The sequence below is a fragment of the Triticum aestivum genome, chromosome 4D (genome assembly GCF_018294505.1).
Source record: "Triticum aestivum cultivar Chinese Spring chromosome 4D, IWGSC CS RefSeq v2.1, whole genome shotgun sequence".
In the NCBI taxonomy this organism is placed as follows: domain Eukaryota; kingdom Viridiplantae; phylum Streptophyta; class Magnoliopsida; order Poales; family Poaceae; genus Triticum; species Triticum aestivum.
The window spans coordinates 168,475,978-168,503,087 of record NC_057805.1 but is presented as its reverse complement, the minus strand read 5'-3'; the positions used below and the strand labels follow the sequence as shown (position 1 = coordinate 168,503,087).

Here is a 27,110-nt window from a genome sequence, read left to right as displayed (position 1 = left end):
ACCTTGACCTTATGACAACTAGAACTGGATACTTAATAAAACACACCCTTCCAAGTGCCAGATATAACCCGGTGATCGCTCTCTAACAGGGCGACGAGGAGGGGATCGCCGGGTAGGATTATGCTATACGATGCTACTTGGTGAACTTACCATCTATTCTCTTCTACATGCTGCAAGATGGAGGTGGCCTGAAGCGTAGTCTTCGACAGGATTAGCTATCCCCCTCTTATTCTGGCATTCTGCAGTTCAGTCCGCCGATATGGCCCTTTACACATATACCCATGCATATGTAGTGTAGCTCCTTGCTTGCGAGTACTTTGGATGAGTACTCACGGTTGCTTTTCTCCCTCTTTTCCCCCTTTCCATTCTACCTGGTTGTCGCAACCAGATGCTGGAGCCCAGGAGCTTGACGCCACCGTCGACGACGACTCCTACTACACTGGAGGTGCCTACTGCTACGTGCAGGCCGCTGACGACGACCAGGAGTAATTTAGGAGGATCCCAGGCAGGAGGTCTGCGCCTCTTTTGATCTGCATCCCTGTTTGTGCTAGCCTTCTTAAGGCAAACTTGTTGAACTTATGTCTGTACTCAGATATTGTTGCTTCCGCTGGCTCGTCTATGATGGAGCAATTGTATTCGAGCCCTCGAGGCCCCTGGCTTGTATTATGATGCTTGTATGATTTATTTTATTTTTAGAGTTGTGTTGTGATATCTTCCCGTGAGTCCCAGATCTTGATCGTACATGTTTGCGTGTATGATTAGTGTATGATTGAATCGGGGGCATCACAACCACACCCCTCATATCCAAACCCTCAAATACATCGTGTAGAACAAATTCACCACCAATTCAACAATGCAACACAAAGCAAAATAAACCACAAATCAACACATGCCAAAAGAAAGTACGACAATTCATAGGTAGGCGATACAAGAATAATCCACGTTGATGTGGACCACCTCCTTGTCTGGAACTTCCCGCTCACGCTGCTTCCTTCGCCCCCTTGTCCGCAGCTTCGTGCTCACGTTACTTCCTTCGCCCCTCCCGCAGACGACATTCTCCGCGTTGCAACTTACCCCACGGATGGGAGCCCCACAGACTCCATCGAGGCATCATGCATGCCGACGGTGTGGGACAGGTTACTCGGAGACGTTATCTAAGAGGGCGGCGGCACGGACAGGACCAAGGGCGGAGGTCGGTGAAGGCTCGGCGGTAGGAAATGGACGACAGACACGGGAAGAGGACATTCAATTTGGTGGACTAGGTACCACGTGACATATGTGGTGAGCAATTCAAACTAATCCAATTTTTTTGGTGGACTATTTGGGTGGGGCTGGTTTGTCGGATCTGATGTGACCGACGCGTCCGGGCCTCCCCATATCAGCTCCAGATATGGACTGGGTTTGAAAGGTGCCGGACAACCCAGATGTATAGGGCTGGTTTGAGGTGTGCAGCTGGGTCGCATTCTGGTGATGGTTCACTAAACCTGGCTGTCCACCCGGACGTTTGCGGACGATACGAGGGTCTGGTTGCAGATGCTCTAAGATGGATAATCAGAATGCGCAATATTAGAGATAGAATTGTTTAGTTGATGCAACTTTGAAGTTATGATGCCTGTTGTCATGCTAGTTTCCAGAAACTGTTTCTCTCGATAACTGCACTCCCTAGGCGTCGTTATTCAATATTTGAGTAATTCTATACACAAATTTTTATACGACAATAATATACACGTACTAGTTGGAATGGGAACAATGGCGGTGAAAACGACCATGAGAATGCGAATTCTGAGTGCCATAACAACATTCTTGAATCTGTGACTGGCAGAAAATGGTACGTAGATCTTTGTGTCGAATATTTCCTACCATCTCATCTCGAAAAAATGGAAAATAAGTGTTCATCCTACACGACGTAATCAAAAAGGAATACACGTGCTGATCTCACTGCTACACTCGAGAGAAACTCACAAGAAGTTGAAATAAACACACACTGATCTCCTGAGTTGCAGTGCTACCATTTCACACCTCAGAAGAAGTTGCCTTCTTCTCTTGGGAGCTCTTGTCGCTGTCGGCGGTCCAGTAGCGCTTGACGGCGTAGAGCACCTTCTCTCGGATGTGCGGGCTGTCCTCGTGGTTCGCCATCATCGTCTTCCATCGCATCCCCATCGCCACCTTGTCCACCCGCAATAGGACATCGATGTCATCCCGGAGGATCACCGTGCCCTCAGGGCGCAAAATCCGGTCCATCTCCAGCAGGATGTCCTCCATCTTGCAACTGATCCACCCACCAACCCATCAGCTAGCTTGTCAGGGATGTACGTACATTACAATTACCAGCAGTTAAGATCTCTTTGAGTGGCTCACTCACTTATCCCTGTAGAGGCTGAATACTCCATTGGCATGGATGAGGTCATAGGTTCTTGGGTAGGTAGAGAATGCTTCACACCTGAAGAAGAAGAAGACGAATCAACAACATCTCTTCGCATCATCATCTTCATGCATCGATTGATGCAGAGGGGGTCATCCTGTTTTTCAAAAAAATAAATCTATATCTATAATTCTATACCTACTAATAAAAGAAATAGGTATTTTTAGTCCGTCATGTTATTTTATAGAAAATTCCTTGATGTTTTTGACATTAAACCCATAGTACATATCAAATGTTTTTTAAAATACTCATATCTTCTAAACCGTAACTTCAAATTTAACATGTTATATATGGAATTTGATTAGGAAAATATAGAGAATCTAATATAATGTTATTTTACCTACTAACCATTTAAAAAAATACAATCTAGAGTGCAATCTTAATCAACAGTGCATTATCCGTCTTTCTTTCATATACGTATTAAATCTACATGCAAGCCTTGTTTAAATAGAAGACATGTGGAATCTTGAACTTGCGCTTTTGTAGGAAAAAACCATCTTTGTTTGGGCCGTAGCTACAAATACTCAAATTATAGACTTTTTTATAAATTAAGAGCGTGTGGCATTCTTTTCTCCCGTTGCAACGCACGGGCCCTTTTGCTAGTAAATAAAATGAAATCTTGTAGACCAAGGCAAGCAAAACTAGCTTACCAGTCATGGTAGATGCCGATGAGGCCCCTCTCATAGATGACGCCGAGGGTGGAGAGCTCGGCGGCGGTGGGCACCACGTTCATCACCCAGGACATGGGGGAGAAGATCGCCGCCGCGAAGCCGCCCACGCCAGCGTTCATGTCCATGATGTTCCGGTACCGCTTGGTGTCGAGCTTGTAGTTGACCTTCGTGTATGCCTTCACATGCCTCTCCCACCGTCGCTTCTCCTCCTCGTACGACTCCACGGTGAAGCCCTGGACGGCGCCGGAACTTATCCGCGGCGGGATGGCCTTCAGCCGTTCCGGAAATGGCTGCAGTTCTCCTCCGGCGGCAGTGGAGGACGGCGTGATGCACGTCTCCATGTTCTTGTACCTGTTGTGCAGGCCCAACTCAACATCTTTCAGTTCCGTCCGTGTACCGCGGGAAACGTCGACGTGACGTTTTGAATCCGTTAATTTGACTCAAAGTCTGACGGCCAATCTCGATCGATATTGATCTCACCAGACGTCGTCGGGATTGGCCGGGTCGCAGGCCCGGACCGCCGGCGGCATGGCCGGGCACGCTGCCGTGTCCGTCCGCTTCCGCCACACGCCAATCTCGTCCATCTCGGTGACCTTCTCCCAGCAGAGCATCTGCGCGTACTCCTCAATCCTCTTCTGCTCGCCGGCCAGGTCCTCCTCCGCGCGCTCCCACTTCCTGTGATTCGCCTTCCAGTTGATCGGCGGGCCGGAGAGCACCCAATAGCCGCCCGGCCGGAGCACCCGGTCCACCTCCATCATGTACATCCCGCCTGCATCAAAACTTCCTTCCTTATATATATAGACCAAATCATGACAATGGCAATGGCAATGGCATACGTGTCGATCGCGTCGAGTGCTAGCTCACCGTTGCCGGACCACGGGATGAGGCACCGGGAGCAGTGCGCCATGTCAAAGGATCTTGGAGGGAATGGGAGCTTGACGGACCCCAGGACGCCGATGAAGGCCGGCACGCCGCGCTCCAGCGCGAACTGCACCTGCGCCTCGTGCGAGTCGCGCGGTGCGAACGACATGGCCATCACGCCACGGGAGTCCAGGTACGCGCCGAGACTCGCCACCTGCACCCACATGGACGTAAACGAGATCGATGAATGACAGTGCGCGAATGGACCATGCATGTATCAGAAGAAAACGTGAATAATGGCTTACGCCGCAGCCGGTGTCGAGGACGGTGCGGACGGAGCCGTCGGCGAAGGGGACGACGGAGGCGAGCTGGTCGATGTACTTGTCGGCGCCGTGGGGGAACTGGGTGCCGCCGCCGGGAAAACGTAATACGGCGCCCTCGTACTGGACCCAGTTCTGGACGGCCTTCTCAACGGTGAGGCTCTTGTACGGCGCGTTGGCGTAAGGGACGTAGTCGCGGCTCTTGGGCCACGGGAACGGCGTCACGTACCCAGGCGGCGCTGGCACGAGGCACCGCAGCCGCTCGCCGTCCGACGGGCAGTGCCGCTCCCGATACACCATGTTCTTGCGCGGGAATTTCATGGCGCGATCCTGGTCGTGGCAGGGAGTGTGGTCCGCGAGCGCTGCCGCGCACGGCGGCGGCGGCTCGCCGCCAAGGCCGGACGTCGTCGCGTTGGCCAGGCCGCCGGTGTGGTGCGTCTCGAAGCTGAGCCCCGCGGCAGAGGCGCCGGAGCAGGCCGTCTGCCGGGTCACCGCCACCGCGATGCGGTCACCCTTGCCGTAGCCGCTGCGCTGCCACGCGCCGAGCACGTAGAAGAAGCAGCACAGCAGGACGGTGATCACCATGCCCAGCGGGCTCCGCGCCTTGTACTCACCAGAGTTGCCCTTGATGGCCATGGATGGATGGATCGATCAAGGCCTACAGCACAACAAGAACAAATGCATCAACAAAAGGAACACGAATTGAACACACAAGAATAATTAATGATTAATTTGTTAATGCCATGCATGGACCTTGATCACGGTATGATCAGACCGAAGTGAATTGATCAATACGGCTTGATGAATTAGGACACCGCTGTTGCATCTGATCGATCTCTGTTGTTGAGGAAAACGCGCGCGGGAGAAGAGGAGAATCGGTATATACGTACCGGATCATGTGGTTACCATGTGTTTGTTGAGAAGGCTCAACAAGAAGGGAGGAAGAGGCGGATCTTGGAATCTGGGTATGGAGTATGGAGATACGAGATGACGACACGTTATTTCTGCCGTAGCAGATCAGGTGAAAGTGGTGCCCTAAAATACTATATTACGACTGCGCTTTTGCATTATTTGTTCCAGCTGCGTTTTTGACATAAAGTGTAGACAGATAATTTGCAATGGACGCCGCTAAGTGCCACATGTGTAGGCGTTAAGGGATCTGCTCACACGTTCTGTGTGGTCTCTAAGAGGACCAGCCCACACGTCTGTGTGTGGGCAAAATAACTAGCGCCCACACGCCCCTTTTTTTCCCTCCCGGTCCCTCTTACACGCGTGCGTGTGGGCAAAATAGATAATGCCCACACGCCCGGTACGTCAGGCCTCGTACCTCGTGGTCCCGCACGCCCCACGTGACACTTTACCGCGCGCCCGAAGTTGCCATGGGCCGAACCCTCGTCCATGTTCGTTTAAGTGCAGTTGCCATGTCGCTGAACTACGGTTGCCATGTCGGACAACTACAGTTACCATGTTTGCTCAACTGCAGTTGCCATCTCAAGTCAAAGTTCTAGATTGCCATTTTTTTGGACAACTACAGCTGTTGCCATGTGTGGTCTGGTCTACTGCAGTTGCCATGATTTCAAAATTTTAGGAGTTGCCACCTACTAACACTAGGCAGTTGCCATGTAGCGCTACAAAAAAAAGCATGGCAAAAAAACATGTTCGGGTAAAAGAGAGAGTTGCCATGTGCTCACAAGCACGCTAGGGCAGTTGCCATGTAAAAAAGAAAGAGTTGCCATCTGCTTACGTGCACGCTAGGGCAGTTTGCCATGTACCATGCAAAATATATGGCAACTGACATGTTCGGAGTAAAAAAAAAAGAGAGTTGCCATCTTCTTGCAATCACACTAGGGCAGTTGCCATGTACACTGCAAAAACGCATAACAACTGGCAGCTTGGGTGTGGGAGAGGAGGCGGGCGTGTGGGCGAGATGGCAAACGCGCACACACCAGCCCTTGTGCGTGACTGAAAACTGGTGTGTGGGCGAACTGCTAAACGCCCACACACCGGCCCCTCCGTGTGGTAAAACGAATGTGTGGGCGACCTCTCTCACACACCACACACGCGCCTTGTCCTACGTGGCACATAAAATCGGCCAAAACGTGCCAAGATTCGTGCAGATGCTGCTGGACGGCGATGGGGCGTGTGGTTGAGATGGCTAACGCCCACACGTGTGGGCGTTAACATTTCTGTTTGCAATACGATATATTGAGTGGGGTGCTGGTGCACGTATATATAATACAAGGAAAGGCCTCTAGCTCAACTATACAAGACTAGGAGGTGGGCCACAACTCCAATACACGTGCAATACAAAATATATACTCAACACCCCCCGCAGTCGAAGCGTCGCTGGAGACACAGAGACTGGACCGAAACTCCTCGAAGACGGGAGTAGGCAATCCCTTAGTCATCACATTAGCAAACTGTTGCGTCGTCGGCACGTGGAGAACCCGAACACGGCCAAGGGCAACCTGCTCGCGCACGAAGTGAATATCAAGCTCAATATGCTTCGTCCGTCGATGGTGCACCGGGTTGGCGGAGAGGTAGACCGCGCTGACGTTGTCGCAGTAGACAAAAGTGGCCTTGTGAACATCACAAAGCAACTCCTGGAGCAGCTGACGTATCCAAGAGCACTCAGCCACGGCATTAGCCACGACGCGATACTCTGCCTCAGCGCTGGAGCCGGAGACTGTGGGCTGCCGCTTCGATGACCAAGAGATCAACGAGGGGCCAAGGTAGACGCAGTAGCCTGACGTAGAGCGTCGCGTGTCGGGGCAGCCAGCCCAGTCAGCATCCGAGTAGGCCACGAGGTCGGTGGAGGCGGAGGCCGTCAGGGTGAGTCCCAAGGACATGGTGCCGCATATGTAATGGAGGATAGGCTTCACCAAAGTCCAGTGAGAGTCATGCGGGGCGTGCATATGGAGGCACACCTGCTGAACAGCGTACTGCAGGTCGGGGCGAGTCAGCATCAAGTACTGTAAAGCACCGACGATAGAGCGATAAAACGCTCCATCAGACGCGAGAGACCCCTCCAGAGCAGAGACCTTCGCCTTCGTGTCGACGGGGGTGGGCGCCGGCTTGCAATTGAGCATCCCGGCACGCTCAAGGAGCTCGTGGGCGTAATTCTGCTGATGCAGAAAGAAACTGTCAGCCCGGCGGATCACCTCGATGCCGAGAAAGTAGTGTAGGGGCCCCAAGTCCTTGAGGGCGAACTCATCACGAAGACGAGCAGTCAACCGCTGAAGGAGATCGGGGGCGGACGCCGTGAGGGTGATGTCGTCGACGTAGAGCAGCAGATATGCAGTGTCAGCTCCCTGATGATACACAAAGAGTGAGGCACCGGAGCGAGTGGACCGAAAGCCCAGAGACTGCAGGAAAGCTGCAATACGCTGGTACCAAGCCCTAGGCGCCTGCTTCAACCCGTAAAGAGAGCGGGAGAGCAAGCACACGAAGTCAGGGTGCTCGGCTTCGACGAAACCAATAGGCCGCTCATAGAACACCTGCTCGGCGAGATGACCGTGCAAGAAGGCGTTGGAAACGTCCAACTGATGCACAGGCCAGGAGCGCGAGACGGCCAGCTGAAGGACGCCGCGGATCGTGCCCGGTTTCACAACCGGGGCGAAGGTGTCGGTGAAGTCCACGCCCGCGCGTTGCCGAAAGCCACGAACCACCAATCGAGCCTTGTAGCGCTCGAGAGAACCGTCCGGGCGAGTCTTGTGGCGAAACACCCACTTGCCAGAGATGATGTTGGCACGAGGGGGTCGCGGAACAAGCTGCCACGTGCGGTTACGCTGCAGGGCGTCAAACTCCTCCTGCATCGCAGCCAGCCAATGGGGATCCCGAAGGGCGGCACGAGCGGAGGTGGGGATGGGTGATGGCGTCGATGTCGAGGCAGCGCGCGCATACTCGTCGGAGGAGTAGCGCGTGCTCGGCCGATGCACTCCTGCACGGGCACGGGTGACCGGGCCGGCGAGGGCCGCGGGTGCCGCGACAGCGGGGGCCACGACCACAACAGGGGCGCCCGCGGCGGGGGGGGGGGGGGCGCAGCCACAACAGGGGCGCCCGCGGCGTCAGAGGCGGGGGCCGCGGCATCAGGAGCCGCGACAGTGCCAGCCGAGCCAGCCGCGGAGGAGGCGACGGGCGAGGTCGAGGTCGAGCCCGTCGCAGGAGTAGCGGCGCCGGCCGGGGTGGCGGGTGGGGTGCCCGCGGGCTCAACCTCGGGCGAGGGAGCCAGGGACCCGGGGGCCCGGTAGGACTCAACCTCGGGTGAGGGAGTCGAGAACCCGGGAGGGGGCGGCAGAAGGCGCCGGGCCGGGGGGGGGGGGACACCGGGGGGTGCCGCCGCGCATCGCGCCAGGTAGGGGGCACAGGGTCCGGAGCCGAAGGAGCGGCGGCCGGAGGAACCTGAAAAAAAGGGAACACCGTCTCGACGAAGTACACGTGCCTCGAGGTGTACACACGATGAGTGACAGGATCATAGCACCGGTAACCTTTGGTGTTGGGAGGGTAGCCAAGGAAGATGCATGGGACGGAGCGGGGTGCAAGCTTGTGTGGCGTGGTGGATGTGGTGCGGGGATAACAGAGACACCCAAATATGCGAAGACCATCATAGGACGGTGGTGTACCCAAAAGAAGGTGGTGAGGGGCGTAGTTCCACCGGGGATGACACGGACGAATGTTAACTAAGAGAGGCGGTGGCGAGGGCATCGGGCCAGAACCGAGCGGGCACGTTAGCGTGAAAGAGCAACGTGCGAACGCAGTCATTAAGAGTGCGGAGAATGCGCTCGGCGCGGCCGTTCTGCTATGAAGTGTAGGGGCAAGTCAGAAGGAAGGTGGTGCTGTGAGAGGCGAGAAGTGAGCGAAGAGCGACGTTATCAAACTCTTTTCCGTTATCAGTTTGGAGTGCAAGTATGGGCGACCGAACCGAGTGGTGACATAGGAATAAAAGGTGGTGAGTGTGGCTAAAGAATCGGATTTACGACGAAGAGGAAAAGTCCACACATAATGAGAGTAATCATCTAAAATCACAAAATAGTATAGATAGCCCGTGTTACTCGCAACGGGAGACGTCCAAACATCACTATGAATCAACTGAAACGGAAAATTGGAAACTGAAGTAGACGCACTAAAGGGAAGACGCACGTGCTTGCCCAAACAACAAGCCTCACAAGTATGCTCGTCGAGCTTATTACATGAGAAAGAAAAACTTCTAAGAATCTGACGCAAAACGGCGGGGTTGGGGTGGTCCAAGCGAGCATGCCAAAGGTCGACGCCGGCGGAGAGAGCGACGGGTGTGGAAGTGAAGGCGACGGCGTGCACGGGATATAGCTCGTCAGGGCTATCACATCGGTGAAGCACCATCCGGGTACGGGCGTCCTTCACAGAAAAATCAACACCGTCAAATTCAATAGTAAGAGGATTCTCACAAGTAAGACGACGAACATAGACTAAGCTAGTGTCGGATGTGGGGTTCCGGCAAACCCTTAAGGTTCGTACACTGGGGTGCGCGCGAAGTCTTTCCCTCCTACCGATCTACGCTCTAGCTCGCTAAGATCTCGCGGACGAACTCGACGAACTCGCAACACAGAGGGACACGAGGTTTATACTGGTTCGGGCCACCGTTGTGGTGTAATACCCTACTCCAGTGTGGTGGTGGTGGATTGCCTCTTGGGCTAATGATGAACAATACAAGGGAAGAACAACCTCCTGGGGTTGAGGTGTTCTTGTGAGTAGGCTCTCGATCGGGTTGGATCGAGCTAGGATCAGATGCCTCTACTATGGTGGCTAGCTCTACTTATATAGGCCCTGGTCCTCTTCCCAAATATCGAACGGGAAGGGAGCCAACAATGGCGGGCAAATTTGAAGGGGGACAGCTAGTACAAGCTATCCTGACAAAAGCGGTCTCTGCCTGCGAAAAGTTCTGGTGGTGACGCTGCCTTGGGCTCCACGATGACCTCCGTCTTGCCGTCCTCCTAGTCTTGGTCTCGTTGCACCAATATAGCAACCTTTGCCTGATGCCTCGGTACTCTTCGCCTGTGCTGGCCTCCTTAGCACCAAAGAGGAAATAAGGACGCTGCGCGCGCTGGCGCCCGCCTGGTGCCGTGCGTCATGGCTCACGTCACGAGAGCCTCGTGAGGTTTGCCCCGCCTTGATATCTCCGCTCCTCGTGGGCCTGCCTGGCTAGGCCACTCCAGAGGAGGTCTTGCGTCGTCCACCTCGCGAGGCTCAGACCCTCGCGAGGGTCTTGGATGCCTTGTTGATGAAGATGGGCCGTACGACCTGTTGGCTTAGCCACGCTGTGGGCCGCAGGCAGGCAAGTCTGGGGACCCCCGTTCCCAGAACGCCGACAGTAGCCCCCGGGCCCAAGGTGCGCTCGGGCTTGGCTTCGCGGCGAAGCCAAGGGTCAAGTTCGGAGCACCGCGGGCCCCAAAAGCCTGCGGCCTCGGTTGACGCATGGCGGTTGATTGGACGTGGGCGCCTCCGCTTCCCCACGCTGCCTTTGAATCCGCCTGGCTATGCGGCCCCTGCGGCCTACTCAGTTATTCCTCCGTCGCCTGCGCCTTGTGTAACGCCCACGATGCGGCTATATCTCCCATGTGTCGAGGCACGACTTAGAGGCATAACCGCATAGTGGTTTTGTCGCAAGAAGGGTCATCTTCACACAATCCCATGTAATGAACAAGAATGGGATAAAGAGTTGGCTTACAATCGCCACTTCACACAATACATAAGTATCATCATACATCATCCAAAATACAATCATATAGACCGACTGCGGTCAAAATCCAGATGAAAATAAGACAACCCCAAATGCTAGATCCCCGATCGTCCCAACTGGGCTCCACTACTGATCATCAGGAAAAGACACATAGTAACGACCCCTTTCCTCGTCGAACTCCCACTTGAGATCGACGCCATCGTCTGCACTGGCATCGTCGGCACCTGCAACTGTTTTGGAAGTATCTGTGAGTCACGGGGACTCAGCAATCTCACACCCGCGAGATCAAGACTATTTAAGCTTGTAGGACAAGGAGGAGTAGTGAGGTGGAGCTGCGGCGGCAAAAGCATATATGGAGGCTAACTTGCGCATATGAGAGCGAGAAGAGAAGCAACGGAACGGACGTCATCTAGCAATGACCAAGAAGTGATCCTGAACACCTACTTACGTCATACATAACACTGACCGTGTTCACTTCCCGGACTCCGCCGAAAAGAGACCATCACGGCTACACACGCGCTTGGTGTATTTTAATTGGGTCAGGTGACAAGTTATCTACAACCGGACATTAACAAATTCCCATCTGCCTCATAACCGCGGGCACGGCTTTCGAAAGATAATACCCTGCAGGGGTGTCCCAACTTAGCCCATCATAAGCTCTCACGGTCAACGAAGGATAAACCTTCTCCCGGAAAGACCCGATCAGTCTCGGAATCCCGGTTTACAAGACATCTCGACAATGGTAAAACAAGACCAGCAAAGCCACCCGAATGTGCCGACAAATCCCGATAGGAGCTGCACATATCTCGTTCTCAGGGCACACCGGATGAGACATCCTATGAGTAAAACCAGACCTCGAGTTTCTAGGAGGGGGCCCCGCAGTCTTCTCAGTTCGGACCAACACTCGAAGGAGCACTGGCCCGGGGGGGGGGGGGGGGTTAAAATAAGATGACCCTCGGGCTCGCGAAAACCCGGGGGAAAAAGGCTTAGGTAGCAAATGGTAAAACCAAGGTTGGGCCTTGCTGGAGGAGTTTTATTCAAGGCGAACTGTCAAGGGGGTCCCATAAATCACCCGACTGTGTAAGGAACGCAAACTCAAGGAACATAAACCCGGTATAACAGTAACTAGGGCGGCAAGAGTGGAACAAAACACCAGGCATAAGGCCGAGCCTTCCACCCTTTACCAAATATATAGATGCATTAATTAAATAAGAGATATTGTGATATCCCAACATATCCATGTTCCGACATGGAACAAACTTTAACTTCACCTGCAACTAGCAATGCTATAAGAGGGACTGAGCAAAAGCGGTAACTTAGCCAAACAATGGTTTGCTAGGGGAGGATGGTTAGGGCTGACATGGCTAAAATGGGAGACATGATATAGCAAAAGATAGGTAGCGAGCATGGCAATAGAGCGAACAACTAGCATAGCAAAGATAGAAGTGATTTCGAGGGGTGGTCATCTTGCCTGCAAGGTTCTCAGAGTTGTCGAAAGCTTGATCCTCGTAAGCGTACTCGACAGGTTCCTCGTTCACGAACTCGTCTCCCGGCTCTACCCAAGACAAGAACAGAAACAAACGGAACCACAATCAACAACGAGAAATGCGCAAGCAACAAGATGCAAAACATGTATGATATGCAAGATATGATATGCGATGCATATGCGTGCTCCGGAAGGAAAAAGATGAACATGGCAGTAACTTGGCAAACCAAGCATTCCACTGGAAAGATGAGATGATTTCGGTCGAAATCGATATAAAGATCACCGGAATCGGATGCACGGTTTGCAAATGGCAAGCAAAACAAGAATGACACTAAACTGCGATAAACAGCAAGATAGCACTCAAAATGCAACAAGTCACAATGCTACAGCACCCCAACATAGCAAAAAAGCACATGGCAGTTATCTAAAGGAGATGCTTGACAAAAGATGAACACTGAGCTACGGCTAGTTCACAACATATCAAGCTCAAACAAGCATGGCAAAAGTGCAAAAGATTACAGGTTCACAGACTTGGTGAAAAACTGGACATGGCAGAAATCATCATCAGGTAGCAATGTTCAGAGCACGAAATCAACATGCTACAGGAACTTAACATAGCAAGACAAGGCATGGTAGTGTTCTACTAAATGCACATGACAAAAGTCCCTTACTGACCATAAGCCAAAAAGGACCAGAAGGTATGATGGCAAGCATGTAAACATAGCAAGTTGCGTTATCAGGTTTCAGACTTAGCAGAAAACAGAGCATGGCAGAAATATTAATATGTAGGCCTCTTTGTGAGCTTGATGCACTCACTACAGAGCAATGCATGACAACCCAAGCATACCTACAGCAAGATGGCATGCTTATGAAGCTATCCATGGCACGAACAATTGCATAGCATGTATGGATCAACTACAATAAGCTTGGCAAAAATGCATCTCATGTCAAGAATCTGCCAGAAATATTTTATAGCAAAAGTAGAGCAAGATTGAGTCATGCTATGGCACTCTAAAATTGCAAACAATTGCAGGAACGGATCAATTATAACTATAGATACAAAACATCCTTATTAAACATCTCGAAAATATGCATGGATCTCTGTGTAGCATCAAGTTTACATGGCAACAAAATTACAGCAGACAAGGACAAGTCCCTGAAATCAGAAATATTACGGGACCTACTTTGCATGCTTGTGCTAGTCACCACAGAGATCACAAAAATAAATGTACTACACCACTGGAAAGATGGCATAGCATACTTCAAAACACATGTAGAGCTCATGCTCAAAAGATGCACAGAATAAATGATACAAAAATGACAAATCTCCAAGTTCTGTCAAGAACCAGAGATTAACAGCAACTAGCCCTCTTCCAACGAAGATTTGGGCATCAAGATGACCTCTAATGAACATGGTGCAATTGAACAAAATGCAGAGCATCACGAGGCGAACAATTTGACATATTATACACGTGAATTGGAGCTACATGCACAAAGTTACGGTATCTCAAACACAGCAAGATACTGAGAAATACCAAAGACAGAAAAATAAACGAACGCGAGGGAAGTCAACGGGCTACCGTACTGGATCTGGATCGAGCCGATCCTCGAGCTCGAGCTCAAGGCCGACGGCGGCGAGGCAGGGCCAGCGGAGCCCGGCGCGGCGAGGGGAGAAGGGGCCGACGGGGAGGGAGGCGGCGCCGGAGGCGGGGGTCGCCGGCGGGGACGCGGCGGCAGGGCCCCGTGGCGGCGGCGGCGGCCGGCCGGCGGAGGAGGCGCGGCGGCGCGGGAACCCGGGCGGCGGACGCGGGGCACGGGGCCCGAGGCGGCGGCGGCGGGAGGAGACGGGCCGGAGGGCCGGCGCGCGGGCCCAGCGGGCCGGCGGCGCGGGGACGGCGCGGGGGACACGTGGCGCTCACTGATTGGACGGGGCGCGGCGGCGGACGTCGTCCGGCGCGGGCGGACGCGTCCGGCGCGGCGCGGAGGGAGGAGCTAGGGTTTCGTCTGCAGTTGTAATTCGGGATGCCCACATATAAATAGGTAGAGGGAGCTAGGAGACTCCAAATGAGGTGCGGTTTTCACCCACACGATCGTGATCGAACGACCTAGAGCATGGAAGAGAGTTTGGTGGGTTTTGGGCTGGTTTTAGAGGGGGTTTTTGCTGGACACTCAAATGGACTTTGTGGATGCCCGGTTAACCGTTGGAGTACCAAACGACCTCCGAATGGAACGAAACTTGACCGGTAGTCTCCGGGTGGTATATAAAGACCACTTGACAAGCCTCGGTCCATTCCGAGAAAGTTTGACACACGCACACGAAAGAAAACAAGAGGGGTGCACCGGAGGAGATAGGAGCGCCGGATTGCAAAACGGACAACAGGGAAAATGCTCGGATGCATGAGACGAACACGTATGCGAATGCAATGCACATGATGACATGATATGAAAATGCATGACATGACAAAATACAAAACGAAAGACAAAACCCGACAACGGAGGGAAAAACATAACACATAGCCGGAAATGGCAAGAGTCGGAGTTACAAATATGGCAAGTTACATGCGGGGTGTTACACCTTGCTTCCCCAATTCCCCTGCTTCCTTGTGGCTCTGCTTCCCTTCTGCGATCTGACTTGCGCTCCGCCTGCTCCATCGCCATGGCGCCGAAACAAGCTGAAAAGAGGAAGAGACCTCTGTCTCTGCCAGCTGCGCCTCCGTCCTTTGCGCCGGCGCTCGGCCGGTCTCGGGTGCTCAACGACGAGGCCATGGAGAAGGTGCGCCCGATGCTTGCTTCCAGCTTCAATGAGTGGGGGGAGATGGTGGCTTGGCCTGCGTCTCGCACTCGCACGGCTCAGGCGGCCACCGAGGTCCCAATCTTCATAGATGCCCTCTGGGCTGGTCTGATTCCTCCCTTCTCCGCCTTCTTCAATGCGGTGCTTGAGCATTATCAGATCCACATGCTGCATCTCGACCCTCAGTCTGTGACTCTTCTTGCCGTCTTCGCCTTCGTGTGCGAAGCCATGGCTGGCATAGCCCCTTCTGTTGCCCTCCTTCGCCATTTCTTCTCATTGCATCTGACTGACCCTCAACAAAGCTCAGGATGCGTGAGCTTACATGCCGTGGCTGCGATGGCAGGTGAGGGGATCGACTTCGAGCTTCCTCCATCCACGAGCGAATTCCGGACACGATGGGTGTTCATCGATGCCGGCGTGCTCAGTCCTCTGCACCAGGCTCCATCGGGGCCTGCTGTTCCTAACTCCGGCTGGAGCCATCAGCGGCTCACCAGCCCCCGCCCTTGCCAATGTCTGGTTCAGGTTGAGGTTGCTGAAAGATCGCGACGTAACTGCGCCGATGGTGGTGAAGGAATTCGTCAAACGCCGGGTCGCTCCGCTTCAGCGCCATTCTCGCCCACTGTGGACCTTGCTCAGCAGCCAGGACCACATGAGGTTTCAGGAGTCTGGGCTCCTTCCCAGGACACGGCAATCGGTGCTCAATGTCCTGACGGGTGTCCTCTTGCCGGCCGAACTGCCTGGGAAGAACTGTTTGCTGTACCGCTGCAAGAACAAGGATGAATTTGTAGAGAACATGCCTCCCTTTGATGAATGGGGGCCGCGGCCAATCGACCTGGAGGGGCCTCGTGAGAACCCCGTCGTCGTGGTTCCCTTCCTTGCCGCTGGTGCCGAGCTCGCCCCAAGCGACGGTGTAGGTGGGCGAGCTCCGACGGAGGCCGGTGGCTCGGGTGCTGAGGAGCACATGTCGAGTGATGATCCTGGGGCATCGTCTTCAGGAGCCTGCCACCCCCCTCCTGAGGTGTCGGTTGCTGAGGAGACGCAACATGCGACTCCCGATACCAAGGATTCAAGGGCCTCGGGAGGTTGTGGTGAAACGGTGCCTGGCTGTTCACTGCCACCGGGCACCCTTGAAGACATCCTTCGACGCTCTTCTTCGTCTCCACCGCGCACCGGCCGTCACGTCCAGCGCTTTGGTCGGCTTTGCGTGGACTTCGAAGAGCTCCCTAAGAGGAAAGTGTCCCCTGGCGCCAGCAATATCTTTGGGCCGTTGAAGCGAAGGAAGTACATCGCCGTCGACGTGCAAGTACCTTGCCGCCATGGCTTATTACGCGCTGCTTTCTTGTTCTGACGCCAGTCTTTCAGGGCTCCTTCCACCGAGGCTGCCGAGTCTCCTAGGAAACGGCCTCCTTCTTCCTCAACTCTTCTGCCGGCCTCGAGCGCTCCGAGTCCGCTTGTCGCCCCCGGAGCAGGGTTGGTTGAAGGGGCACTCCTGCCTTCTTGGCGTGCCGAACCTGCGGCCTTGTCGCTCCTTCCCCCCGGTTTGGTGTGGAGCTTGGCAGGCGTGCCCAAGACTCCTCCGCTGGTCATGGACGGAAATCTGTTGGCCTCGATCTTCGGCTCCTCTTCAAACAGCGGGCCCCGGTCTGCTTGGGCTCCTCGCGAGGACCGGTTGACGTCAGGCTCGACGTCAGCCCCCAGCCCCCTGCCTGGAGGGAGCGCACCACTTGGCGCCACACCCGCAGCTCCCGAGGCGGAGGACGAGGTGGGCCGAGTGTTCGAGCTCGAGCACGGGCGGAGCGTGGTTCGTCACGAGCTCTTCCAGGAGGCGATGGGCGCGATGTGTCGACTTGGTGAAGAGCTCACGAGTGTCGATTCGCGTCTTGAGGCTGAAGGTCTCTGGCTGGTGGAGGAGCGGCACAAGCTGAAGGTGGCCATCAACCTCGGCCGCTATCAACGCGACCTTGAGAACGCAAAGGCTGAGGCATCTCTCAAGGTTTCCCATGAAGCCTGCTCACGAGCTTTGGACGAGGCTCGCGAGGCTGACCGCCGCTGCGAGGCTGCGGTGAAGCGCGCGTGGGAGCTCCAGGCCTGGAGCGCGTCTCTTGAGCAACAGGTGGGGGCGCGCAGGGCCGCTCTTGCGTCGCTGAGGGGGACGCCTGCGGAGGAAGAGGAGGTCCGGAAGCATGAGGAGGCGCTGGCCCTGGAGGCCATGGAGCGCAGCCTCGAGCTCGAGCAACTGGAGACGAGGGAGCGTCAAGTTGCCCAAGCAGAAGATGCCGTCTGGGCTCGCGAGGCTAGAGTCGAGGAGGAGGTTGCTCGCCGGGTGGCCGAGGTTCGCGCAGATCTAGAGGGTAGGTACGACCTGAAGCTGAAGCTCACAGGCGCGGAGGATGAGGGCAGGGCCGCTGCCCTCTGGCCCAGGTTGGACGAGGCTGAGAGGCGTGCGGAAGCCACGGCCGCCGCCCTGGTTACGGCGCAGGCGGACTTGGCCTCCGCCCGCGCCGAGCTACGTTCCCTTCGGAGGCGGGTTGATGACGCAGAGGCCGTCGCGAGGCAAAACACGGAGGAAGTGCTCCAGCGACGAACGCTGCAGCGCGAGCATGCCCCTATGCTTCAGGATCTCTGGAACAGGGCCAATATCGCCCTGGGCCATATTTGCGACGTGGAGGCACCGACCCCTCACTCGAATGATTATGCCAGCCACCTAAACTTCTTCACCGAGGTGGTGACACGCCCGGAGGCTCGATCTGCCAGAGCCCGCCAGCTTGTGGAGGAAAGGGGGCATGGCCTGCTCGAGTGCGCTTTCTCCCGTCTTCATCCACCTCCTGAATGCCGACCCAACTTTGATTTCGACGCTGCCATCGCCCCCGTACCCACGGCTGTTCGGGGCGACCTAGCGCGTTGGGTTGAGGACAATGTAGACGTGTTGGTCAGGGCCTTCACTTCGGAGGATGACGCGGTGGTGGTCGTCGCAGACGAAGGCGACGTGGTTGACGACGGCGTCGGCGGCGTCGCCGGCGGTGGCGACGTTGCCGATGAAGACGATGATGATGCGAGCGACGCATCCGAGGGTGACGTAGCGAGCGACATTTCTGGCTGATCCCATGTTCTCCTGTCGTTTCATCCTGCACACGAAGCTCGGGCAGGGCCCTTGGAAAACTTGTAAGAGCATTTTGGGAGGGGGAGCCCCTCATGTAAGCAAATTGCAGTTTTTACTTTCCCATGCGATGTGAGTTTGTGTCCTCGTGAACTTGTGAATCCGGATGCGAGTTCTCTGCCTTAGTTTACCTTAGTCAGCGCCAGCTTTGAGCTGGGCTGCGACATGTCGAGTTCCTGAGAACCCTGCGGAGCTCGTCGCCCCGTCAGAAGGGGCCCCACTAGAGCTGAGCACCAGTCGTAGTGCTTGCGCGCACTTGGCGTGCGCGCTTTGCGCTGTCCCACTCGCGAGGAGCTCGTGAGGGGAAGGCGATGGACATGAGTCCCAGTCAAAACGAGATCCAGAAGGCAAGAAATTGCTCGAACAAGAAAAGGCTCCCCCCGTGCGCACCAATAAAAACTCAGCTTCAACTCAAAGCCAGATCCAGAAAGCAAAGCTACAGAGAGAGAGATCCAAAGCAAAAGGCCGCATTCGGCACCTAGTCTAGTCTTCTGGTCTTCGAGTCTTCTCACCAGCACGGAGCTAAGTGCTGCCACTAGGCATGGGAGGGAGCCCCAGGGCCTGAGGCCGGCACCCCTGAGACTCCGGGGCGTGTACAGCCCCAACTCATTATTACGTGAGAGTGTCACGGGAGGCGAGCTTCACAGGCACTGGGCCTTCTTCACAGGTACCGGCCTTGCTTCATATCGCCAGACGAGGGCCCCGCCTTGTGCCACCCTTGACCTCCTTTGGGCTGTCCGGTCACCGGGACGACACGAAGGAGGGAAAGGGGACGCCAGCGGTGCCCCCGGCGACCACAGGTCCTCTGCCGGGGGAAGGGTTGTCGAGGCCTCCCCGGCAGAGGGCCTACCTCCGGGTGTCGCTAGGCGTCGCGCCCTGCGGGGAGGGGCCTTGCTCCTGGCTTCCTCCCGCGGCCTCCAGCGTGTCTCCCTTGTTGGAACGGATGCTGCTGTGCCAGGGTCGTCGATCGACGCTGCAACCTGAGTCATCTGCAGCCCATGGTTAGCATAAGCCTGTTCCTGAGAGATTAGCGGTACCCTGTAGTTGCTGTTGCTGGCGTGACCATCGTGGTTCTTGGAAGGCTTCGACTCCTAGCGCGCCCTCTCCCCCAATCTTCTCCAATGAACGAGCCAGGGTCGTCCTCTGGTGCGTACCCTTGGTCCATCATGCGGGGCACGTAGGCTTCCGGGGCCGTCACCCCGAACACCTCACCGTGGTGCCCCACGCTCCATGTTGCTCGGCCCATGGTGGCGTCCTGGGGATGACAGCACGACATCCGGCTGGGACAGTGGAGGGCGACGCTTGCGCCCGTGCCCGTCGCGGGCGGCATGGGGGAGTCGGAGCCCCCTGCGCCGCTGGCCGTGCTGATGTTGATGATGCCCCCGGGCGTAGTTGATGGCGCGCGGATGTGGTGAGGTTCGCCGCGCGGCCCTGCAGTGGCCTGGGGGGGGGGGAAGTCGATAGCAGAAGGGTGGTGCTCCCGACGCCCTGTATCCAGCAGCTCGACAACACGCTCCAGCAGTGTGTCCCGGCCGCTTTCCATCAGCCTGCACCACAGCAGCTCCCTTGCCACGGTGAGCGCTGCCCGCATGTTTGCTTGCTCCCGCTGTGAGTGCAGCGCCGCTGCTGCGGCATGGCTCGCTGCTCTTGCGGCGGCCCGTACCTGTCGTGGGGTGAGGGTGGACGACGCCTGGCCGCGCTGCCCGCGCCCGGTGGAGTTTGGCGGCGCCCGTGCCACCTGGAGTGCGGGGTCGAGACCTTCATGGGCAGGAGGCGCTACCCGGGCTGGCCAGGCTGCCCTGTGGTTGGAGCCGGCCCTTGAGTCACCGGACATCGTGGCTGGGCAGCGTCGACGAGCTGGCTGGTGGAGAAGGAGCTCCGGCGGACCCCTACCTGGTGCACCAAATGTCGGATGTGGGGTTTCGGCAAACCCTTAAGATTCAAACACTGGGGTGCCCGCGAAGTCTTTCCCTCCTACCGATCTACGCTCTAACTCGCTAAGATCTCGCGGACAAACTCGACGAACTCGCAACACAGAGGGACACAAGGTTTATACTGGTTCGGGCCACCGTTGTGGTGTAATACCCTACTCCAGTGTGGTGGTGGTGGATTGCCTCTTGGGCTGATGATGAACAGTACAAGGGAAGAACAACCTCCTGGGGTTGAGGTGTTCTTGTGAGTAGGCTCTCGATCGGGTTGGATCGAGCTAAGATCAGATGCCTCTACTATGGTGGCTAGCTCTACTTATATAGGCCCTGGTCCTCTTCCCAAATATCGAGCGGGAAGGGAGCCAACAATGGCGGGCAAATTTGAAGGGGGACAGCTAGTACAAGCTATCCTGATAAAAGCGGTCTCCGCCTGCGAAAAGCTCTGGTTGTGACACTGCCTTGGGCTCCACGATGACCTCCGTCTTGCCGTCCTCCTGGTCTTGGTCTCATTGCACCAATATAGCAACCTTTGCCTGATGCCTCGGTACTCTTCGCCTGCGCTGGCCTCCTTAGCACCAAAGAGGAAATAAGGACGCTGCGTGCGCTGGCGCCCGCCTGGTGCCGTGCGTCATGGCTCACGTCACGAGAGCCTCGTGAGGTTTGCCCCGCCTTGATATCTCCGCTCCTCGTGAGCCTGCCTGGCTAGGCCACTCCAAAGGAGGTCTTGCGTCATCTGCCTCGTGAGGCTCGGACCCTCGCGAGGGTCTTGGATGCCTTGTTGATGAAGATGGGCCGTACGGCCTGCTGGCTTAGCCACGCTGTGGGCCGCAGGCAGGCAAGTCTGGGGACCCCGTTCCCAGAACGCCGACAGCTAGTGACTAAGTTAGGTGAAACAAGAACGTTAGACATAGTGATAGGTGTGGAACTAGAAGGAAAACTAGTGCTACCGACATGGGTGATGGGTAAAGAGGAACCGTTGCCTACGGTGATGCGAGTGGGAGTGTGAACGGGAGTGAAGGAGGAAAGGTTACCGGGATGAGCTGTCATGTGCGCAGTAGCACCTGAGTCCATGTACCAGTCGCCTCCACCGCCATAGTTACTCGGCGACGGCGCCGAGTGTAGGGCGGCCAGGAGGTTCGGGTCCCACGGTGCAGGTGCCAGCGGCTGGCCTCCATAGGGCAGCGCCTGGGCGGGCGCGCCATAGCCACCAAGGGGTGGCGGCGCGAGTGGGGCACCGTAGGGCTGGTAGGGGGCGCCGACGAACACCTGGTGACCCGCTGGACGGGGGCCAAGGAGACCCGGTGCAGGAGCCCGCGGGACGGGCATGTGATAGGCGTGGACGACGCCCATCCACGGGTTCTGCCCGATAGCCCACGGTGGAGGCGGCTGCTGGAAGTGGGGCGCCCCCTGCGCCCTGCACCTACGGCTGCTGCTAGCGGCAGCCCCCGCCACCCCCCGGTTGCGCCCGCCCTCGCCACCTTGCGACTGCTGGGGAGGCGCTGGGGGCACGGGCGGTAGTGGGTAGTAGCCGGCGGGTGCCAACGGCGCGGACTGGCGGGGGGCGGCCGGAGGAGCAGGGCCGCCGCGGGTGGTACCGGCGGCAAGAGCGGTGTGCTGGACCCGCTGCTTCAGCTTCGTCATCCGGCGCTCCTCAAGTTTGAGGTACGCGACGACGCGCTGGAAAGTGGGTTGCGGCAGTAGGGTGAGGTTGGACACCGCGTTGCCGAAGTCCTCATTAATCCCGGCGGTGAGGGTGCTCAGCATGAGGTCTTCAGAGACCTTAGCGCCAATGTCGCGAAGCTCGTCGGCGAGCATCTTGAGCCTTATGCAGTACTTGTTGATGGTGGAGTTGTCCTGGTGACAGCCGAAGAACTCCTGCTACAAGAAAACAAGGCGCTGGAGTTTGTTGTCGGTGAAGAGCGCGTTGATCTTGGCCCACACGGTGCAGGCATCGTCATCCTCGGCAACGACCGTGTGGAAGATGTCCTTCGAGACCGTCTGATAGAACCAACGGATGATCGTGGCTTCGATGGCGGACCACTCCGGGTCGTCGCGCATGTACGCGCTATCCACGGAACCGTCGATATGCTCAGTGAGATAGTACTCGCGGAAGACAAGGTTGAAGTAGGTCTTCCACGCGTAGTACGACGTGCTGGAGCTGTCGAGACGGATGGGGACCCGAGCCTCAATATTAAGGTCACGGATGGCGGCGGCGGAGGGCTCGGGACCAGCAAACGGGTTGCACGAGTGGGTGGTGGAGGAGCCGGGGGAGGAGGGCCACGACATGACGGCGACGTGCAGATGGGAAGACGCAGCGGCTGGCTAGGCGCGCGTGGGACAGAAGGAGGCGGCGGCGGCGCGAAAACTACAGCGGCACGACACGAGATACGCAAAACACCAGCCAAGCTAGCTAAGCAGCTAGATCGATTCTTAGTCTAGCTAGCTTGTGCACGCGTTGGACAAGATGACGGAACACACACACGAGACGGACGCGGCTGCAGCGACACGGGACGTAGCGGCTCAGTAGTGTGGGATGTGCGCGGGCGGCAGCGGTGTGGGACGCACGGGCGGAAGCGGTGGTGGGGTGCGGCGGCGGCGGCGGCTACCCTAGGGTTAGACCGAAAAAGATGATACCATGTAGACAGATAATTTGCAATACGATATATTGATTGGGGTGCTGGTGCACGTATATATAATACAAGGGAAGGCCTCTACCTCAACTATACAAGACTAGGAGGTGGGCCACAACTCCAATACACGTGCAATATAAAATATATACCCAACACAAAGTGATGTGTCTTGTTGTCCTGTGTGGTTCCCGATGGCAAAAAATTTGTGGCCGTTGCGCAACACTTGTTGTATATTTGCAGCACTTGGGGCAAAAAATTGGGCTGCCCTAAATTTTTTTATTTTTTTGCAGCACTACATGCAGATAGCCACATACATCAACTACTGAGCACAAATTTTTGGTCAATGCCCCCCCACAAAAAAATACAGTTTTGGGGAGCATCTGTCCTATTACACATTACATTATGGGTTGGACATAGAGAAATCTAGGAGCATGCAGCTTAAGCCAAAGTTCTCTGTAGAAAAAAAACTTAAGGCAAAGTTAAATAAATATTTGACTCAATTACTCCCTCCGTTCCTAAATGTAAGTCTTTTTAGACATTTCAAATGGAATACAACAGACGGATGTATGTAGACATATTCTAGAATGTAGATTCACTCATTTTTTTGGGTCTGTAGTCACTTGGTGGAATATCTAGAAAGACTTATATTTGGGAACGGAGGGAGTATATACGAGCGCCACATATCTATGGGGGCTCAATTCTCTTCTATCCACCATGCATCCATGAGATGACATAAGTAAGATCCCTTTAAATGCTTTAAAATTATAAATAAAACTACCTCTCAAATCAGATTGATGATCCGCTTTCACCATTCGGTTTGTTGCGGTGGGATCTTCAAAACTAGATCCCATGTTAACATGTTTTGACAACTTTTTATGTCATTTGTACTTGACAGATTGTGTGCACCTACTTGCCAGGTAATAAACCACTTGATAGCCACTAAAATTAACTTCCTTGTCAGATTACCGAACATCAATCTATTTAGGATAGTAAAACCGAGCCTAACCCCAGCCGTCCCAGGACCTCCACATTTCTGGCCATCCATTTTTGTGACTGAGACATTTTAGGTCGTCATATCTACTGTTCTAAAGGGATGCTACTCCAGAGGAAAAAAAATCTGAGGTCTTTTGCTAACTTGGCCTTTTCTTCTAGCCCAGTTGGCTAGAACGGCCGGGCTCGGTTGGTTGCTGCAAGAGAGATGGGGTCCTTTGGCCGTTGCGAGACCAAGCGACGCGAGAGGTGAAGGGGATTCGTTTGCTGCTGTGAGAGAGATGGGATCTAGGAAGGACTGTCGTTGAGAGAGAGATAGAGAGATAGAGAGAGATAGAGAGAGAGAGAGAGAGGATGTGATGGGTCCATCGGTGTGTGAGGGCCAGAGGAGATGACCAAGCCGCCGCAGACCAACGTGACGGCTGCTCGTTCCAGGGAAACTGCTCGAGCGAAGCTATGTTGCACCGACACCGCCACTATCGCTTGAGTTTAACCCCTCCGTGCATACCCCCTCCTGATCTCTCTTCTCTCGTGACACATGTAGAGCAAGACCAAGCAGTCATGGTCGCGGTAGGTCCCATGAAATACTTGCAGCTGGAATCGTCCCCAAAAGTTTCTTTCTTCCCAGTAGCCTGTTCATCGTGACAAGGATGACCGCTCTGTCGTGGTTGCCACGATAGAACCTGGGCCAGAGTTCCAAGTGGTGCTGGAGAGGGCCGATCTTCACCGCCGTGTCGACTTCTGGTGCTAGGATAGTCAAGAAGGCTAGTATCTCCTTGTAGGAACAAAGTATGTCTACTAGAGGGGGGGTGAATGGGAGTTTAAAAATTTCTTCGGAAATCTCAAAACTCTTAGAATGAATGAAAAACAAACTACAGCGAGCTAAAGCTAAGTACCAAATGGAAACTAAACATGCATCGAGACAAAACACATGAAGGAAAACATGTCGAATGTAATCATGGGTAGAAGAGATAACCCGCGGTGTTCGATGGCGACACGTTATTTGTTCGACCAGTTCGTCCTTCTTCACAAGGACTACGTCTGGTTGGCGGGGTTGTGACTTAACACGAGAGATAAACTCTCTTCACCCTGTTCTCCTCGACAATTGGTTCGTCAACCAATGCCGATTACTCGTGGTAGATACTTGAGGCGATCTCCAAACCTTCACAGACTTCTTCTTCAAGAACCACAATCACTCTTGGTCTCTCAAGAAATTGACAACTAACCGTCTAGAGAGTATCGGCTCTAGGGGTTTTTCTCTCGGTGGATTTTAAAATCAAATCGCTCAGAGAGTGGGTGTCTCAACAATCTTCTCAAAATCAAACGGAGCGGCAACTGGGCAAAGCCGACACGGGGTGGCTATTTATAGCCGCAGCCTTCCCGGATGGCAAATGACCATTTTGGACACGAGGTCCAGCCAATGGCCAACCGATACGTTTGCAATGGTCGAATTTTGGAGCAATGGTAACATTACTTGAGGAACAAGTAATGCTAACTCCTCGGTCTGAGACAGATCTCCTGAAGTGAAGAAGATCACAGTCTCTTGTTGGCAAGTATTTGTTCGGAACACAAAGAGATTTCTTTCATAACTTTCATAGGATTTGGGTTTAGCATCAGAGAATCAAAGTTTTGAATGCTACACCCCTCTTAATATTACGGTGGTCCTATGACTCAATGAAAGGAAGAAGAACTACGAAATGAACGCTACGTCTTCACTTTGTATTCAATCTCCTTCGAACGCAATCAATATCCTCGGAAAGGCACCAAACCAATTCCTTCACTTTAGCAATTTTTAGGGGGTCACTGTTGTTAACATCATCTTCGGTCATAACCTTTGCTTCAACACAGGGAGATTATCTTCATCATTTGCATCAAACTCCTCGTGATCTCAGGGACCTGTTACTCTGAGTGCACTAGCAAACACATAAGTCTCATAATGTTTATGTCAACAAACTCCAAAACATAAGGGGCCTATCATTGCACCAACAATCTCCCCCTTTTTGGACGGTTGTTGACAAAAAAGATAATCATCAAAGTGAAGATAGATAAGTGAAAAGTAAAGCAAACAAGAGTAAACAAGCGTTACTTGGCTCGATGGTGAAATATACTCCCCCTAGATGTATGCAGGGTTAAAGATATAAAATGATATTTTTCTTGCAGTTCATTGAAGTATAGAGAGGAGATTTCAATCATTCGAGATAATGATTCGCACTAATGATATATAATCCATGGAGAGTGTAGTGTAATCATTCATAACTTCTGATAATAAGTCCACCTGTGAAAAATTCTTCGAGAGAAATAGTGTAGGAGGCGGGGTTATTAACATTACATCACATAAGTTTTTACATCGGAGCATAAATTGTCTTTAAGGCATAGGTTTAAATCACATAGGAAACCAAACCAATGGAACTAAAAAAGGCAAATCTATCAGAACTCGATGTAATTATCCCCCTTTTGTCAACTAGTGTCAAAAAGGTGATGAATAACATGAGTGAAGAAATGGTGAATTTGATTCAATCTGAGGCGTCGCCGGAAGAACTATCTAAAGATGTTTTCGATTCTGAAGTGACTGGAAGATCTTCATCGGCAGCAGCAACGGATTTCCCTTCAGGTAGCTTGATGCTGAGATGAGGAAGGCACATTTGGATTAGCTTCTTGAGACAGAAGTGAAACCACATTTCCTTTAGCTGGTTTTTCCGTCGGTAAGGTGGCTTCAGATTCTTCGATGATCTTATGAAGCTTAATGTGTAGAAGATCAGTAGTTGGCTCTCGAGCAGGAAGTGGAGGAGTACCGCGAGGTTGATAATCTTCAACTGAGAGGCCTTTGTCAATATACTCATATAGCTCTTTGAGATCAGTATCTAAGAGTTGCTTCTTCGAGAAGAACTTTCAAAGTAATTTCCAGAGCCTTTTTTTGTTCTCATCAGCAATCAGCCGAGTGATTCTTTTTTGGTTGTTGATAGCATTTAGCTTGGCAGCAAGGTGACCTTTATCTTGTCGATCCTCAGCAATATGCTTAAGCAACAACTGTTGCATGCGCAGACTAACTTCAAGTTGTGACGGAGGTTGATGAGTAATCATTCGGTCACGCTTTGGCAGACGTGGCCCATCGAATCATTTGTGATAATCTTGAGGGCTT

The 27,110-nt window shown here is 54.2% G+C and overlaps 1 protein-coding gene across 1 annotated transcript; it reads right to left on the bottom strand.

Moving 5' to 3' along the window:
• Positions 1-1,768: 1,768 nt before the first annotated feature.
• LOC123099829 (probable methyltransferase PMT2) lies at positions 1,769-5,364 on the bottom strand. The gene is made up of 7 exons (XM_044521901.1): positions 5,028-5,364; positions 4,260-4,932; positions 3,958-4,168; positions 3,574-3,862; positions 3,073-3,444; positions 2,363-2,440; positions 1,769-2,269 (listed from the first exon to the last, which is right to left on the bottom strand). Exons 2-7 carry the CDS (start codon positions 4,908-4,910, stop codon positions 2,014-2,016), a joined length of 1,857 nt encoding a protein of 618 aa, XP_044377836.1. The 5' UTR covers positions 4,911-4,932; positions 5,028-5,364; the 3' UTR covers positions 1,769-2,013.
• Between the last annotated feature and the right edge of the window lie 21,746 nt (positions 5,365-27,110).

Coding starts and splice junctions, on each gene's coding strand:
- LOC123099829 (XM_044521901.1), bottom strand. CDS start 4,910: ATGGCCATCAAGGGCAACTCTGGTGAGTACAAGGCGCGGAGCCCGCTG. Junction 4,169..4,259: donor TCCTCGACACCGGCTGCGGC/GTAAGCCATTAT, acceptor ATGTGGGTGCAG/GTGGCGAGTCTCGGCGCGTA. Junction 3,445..3,573: donor GCCAATCCCGACGACGTCTG/GTGAGATCAATA, acceptor CCTGCACAACAG/GTACAAGAACATGGAGACGT.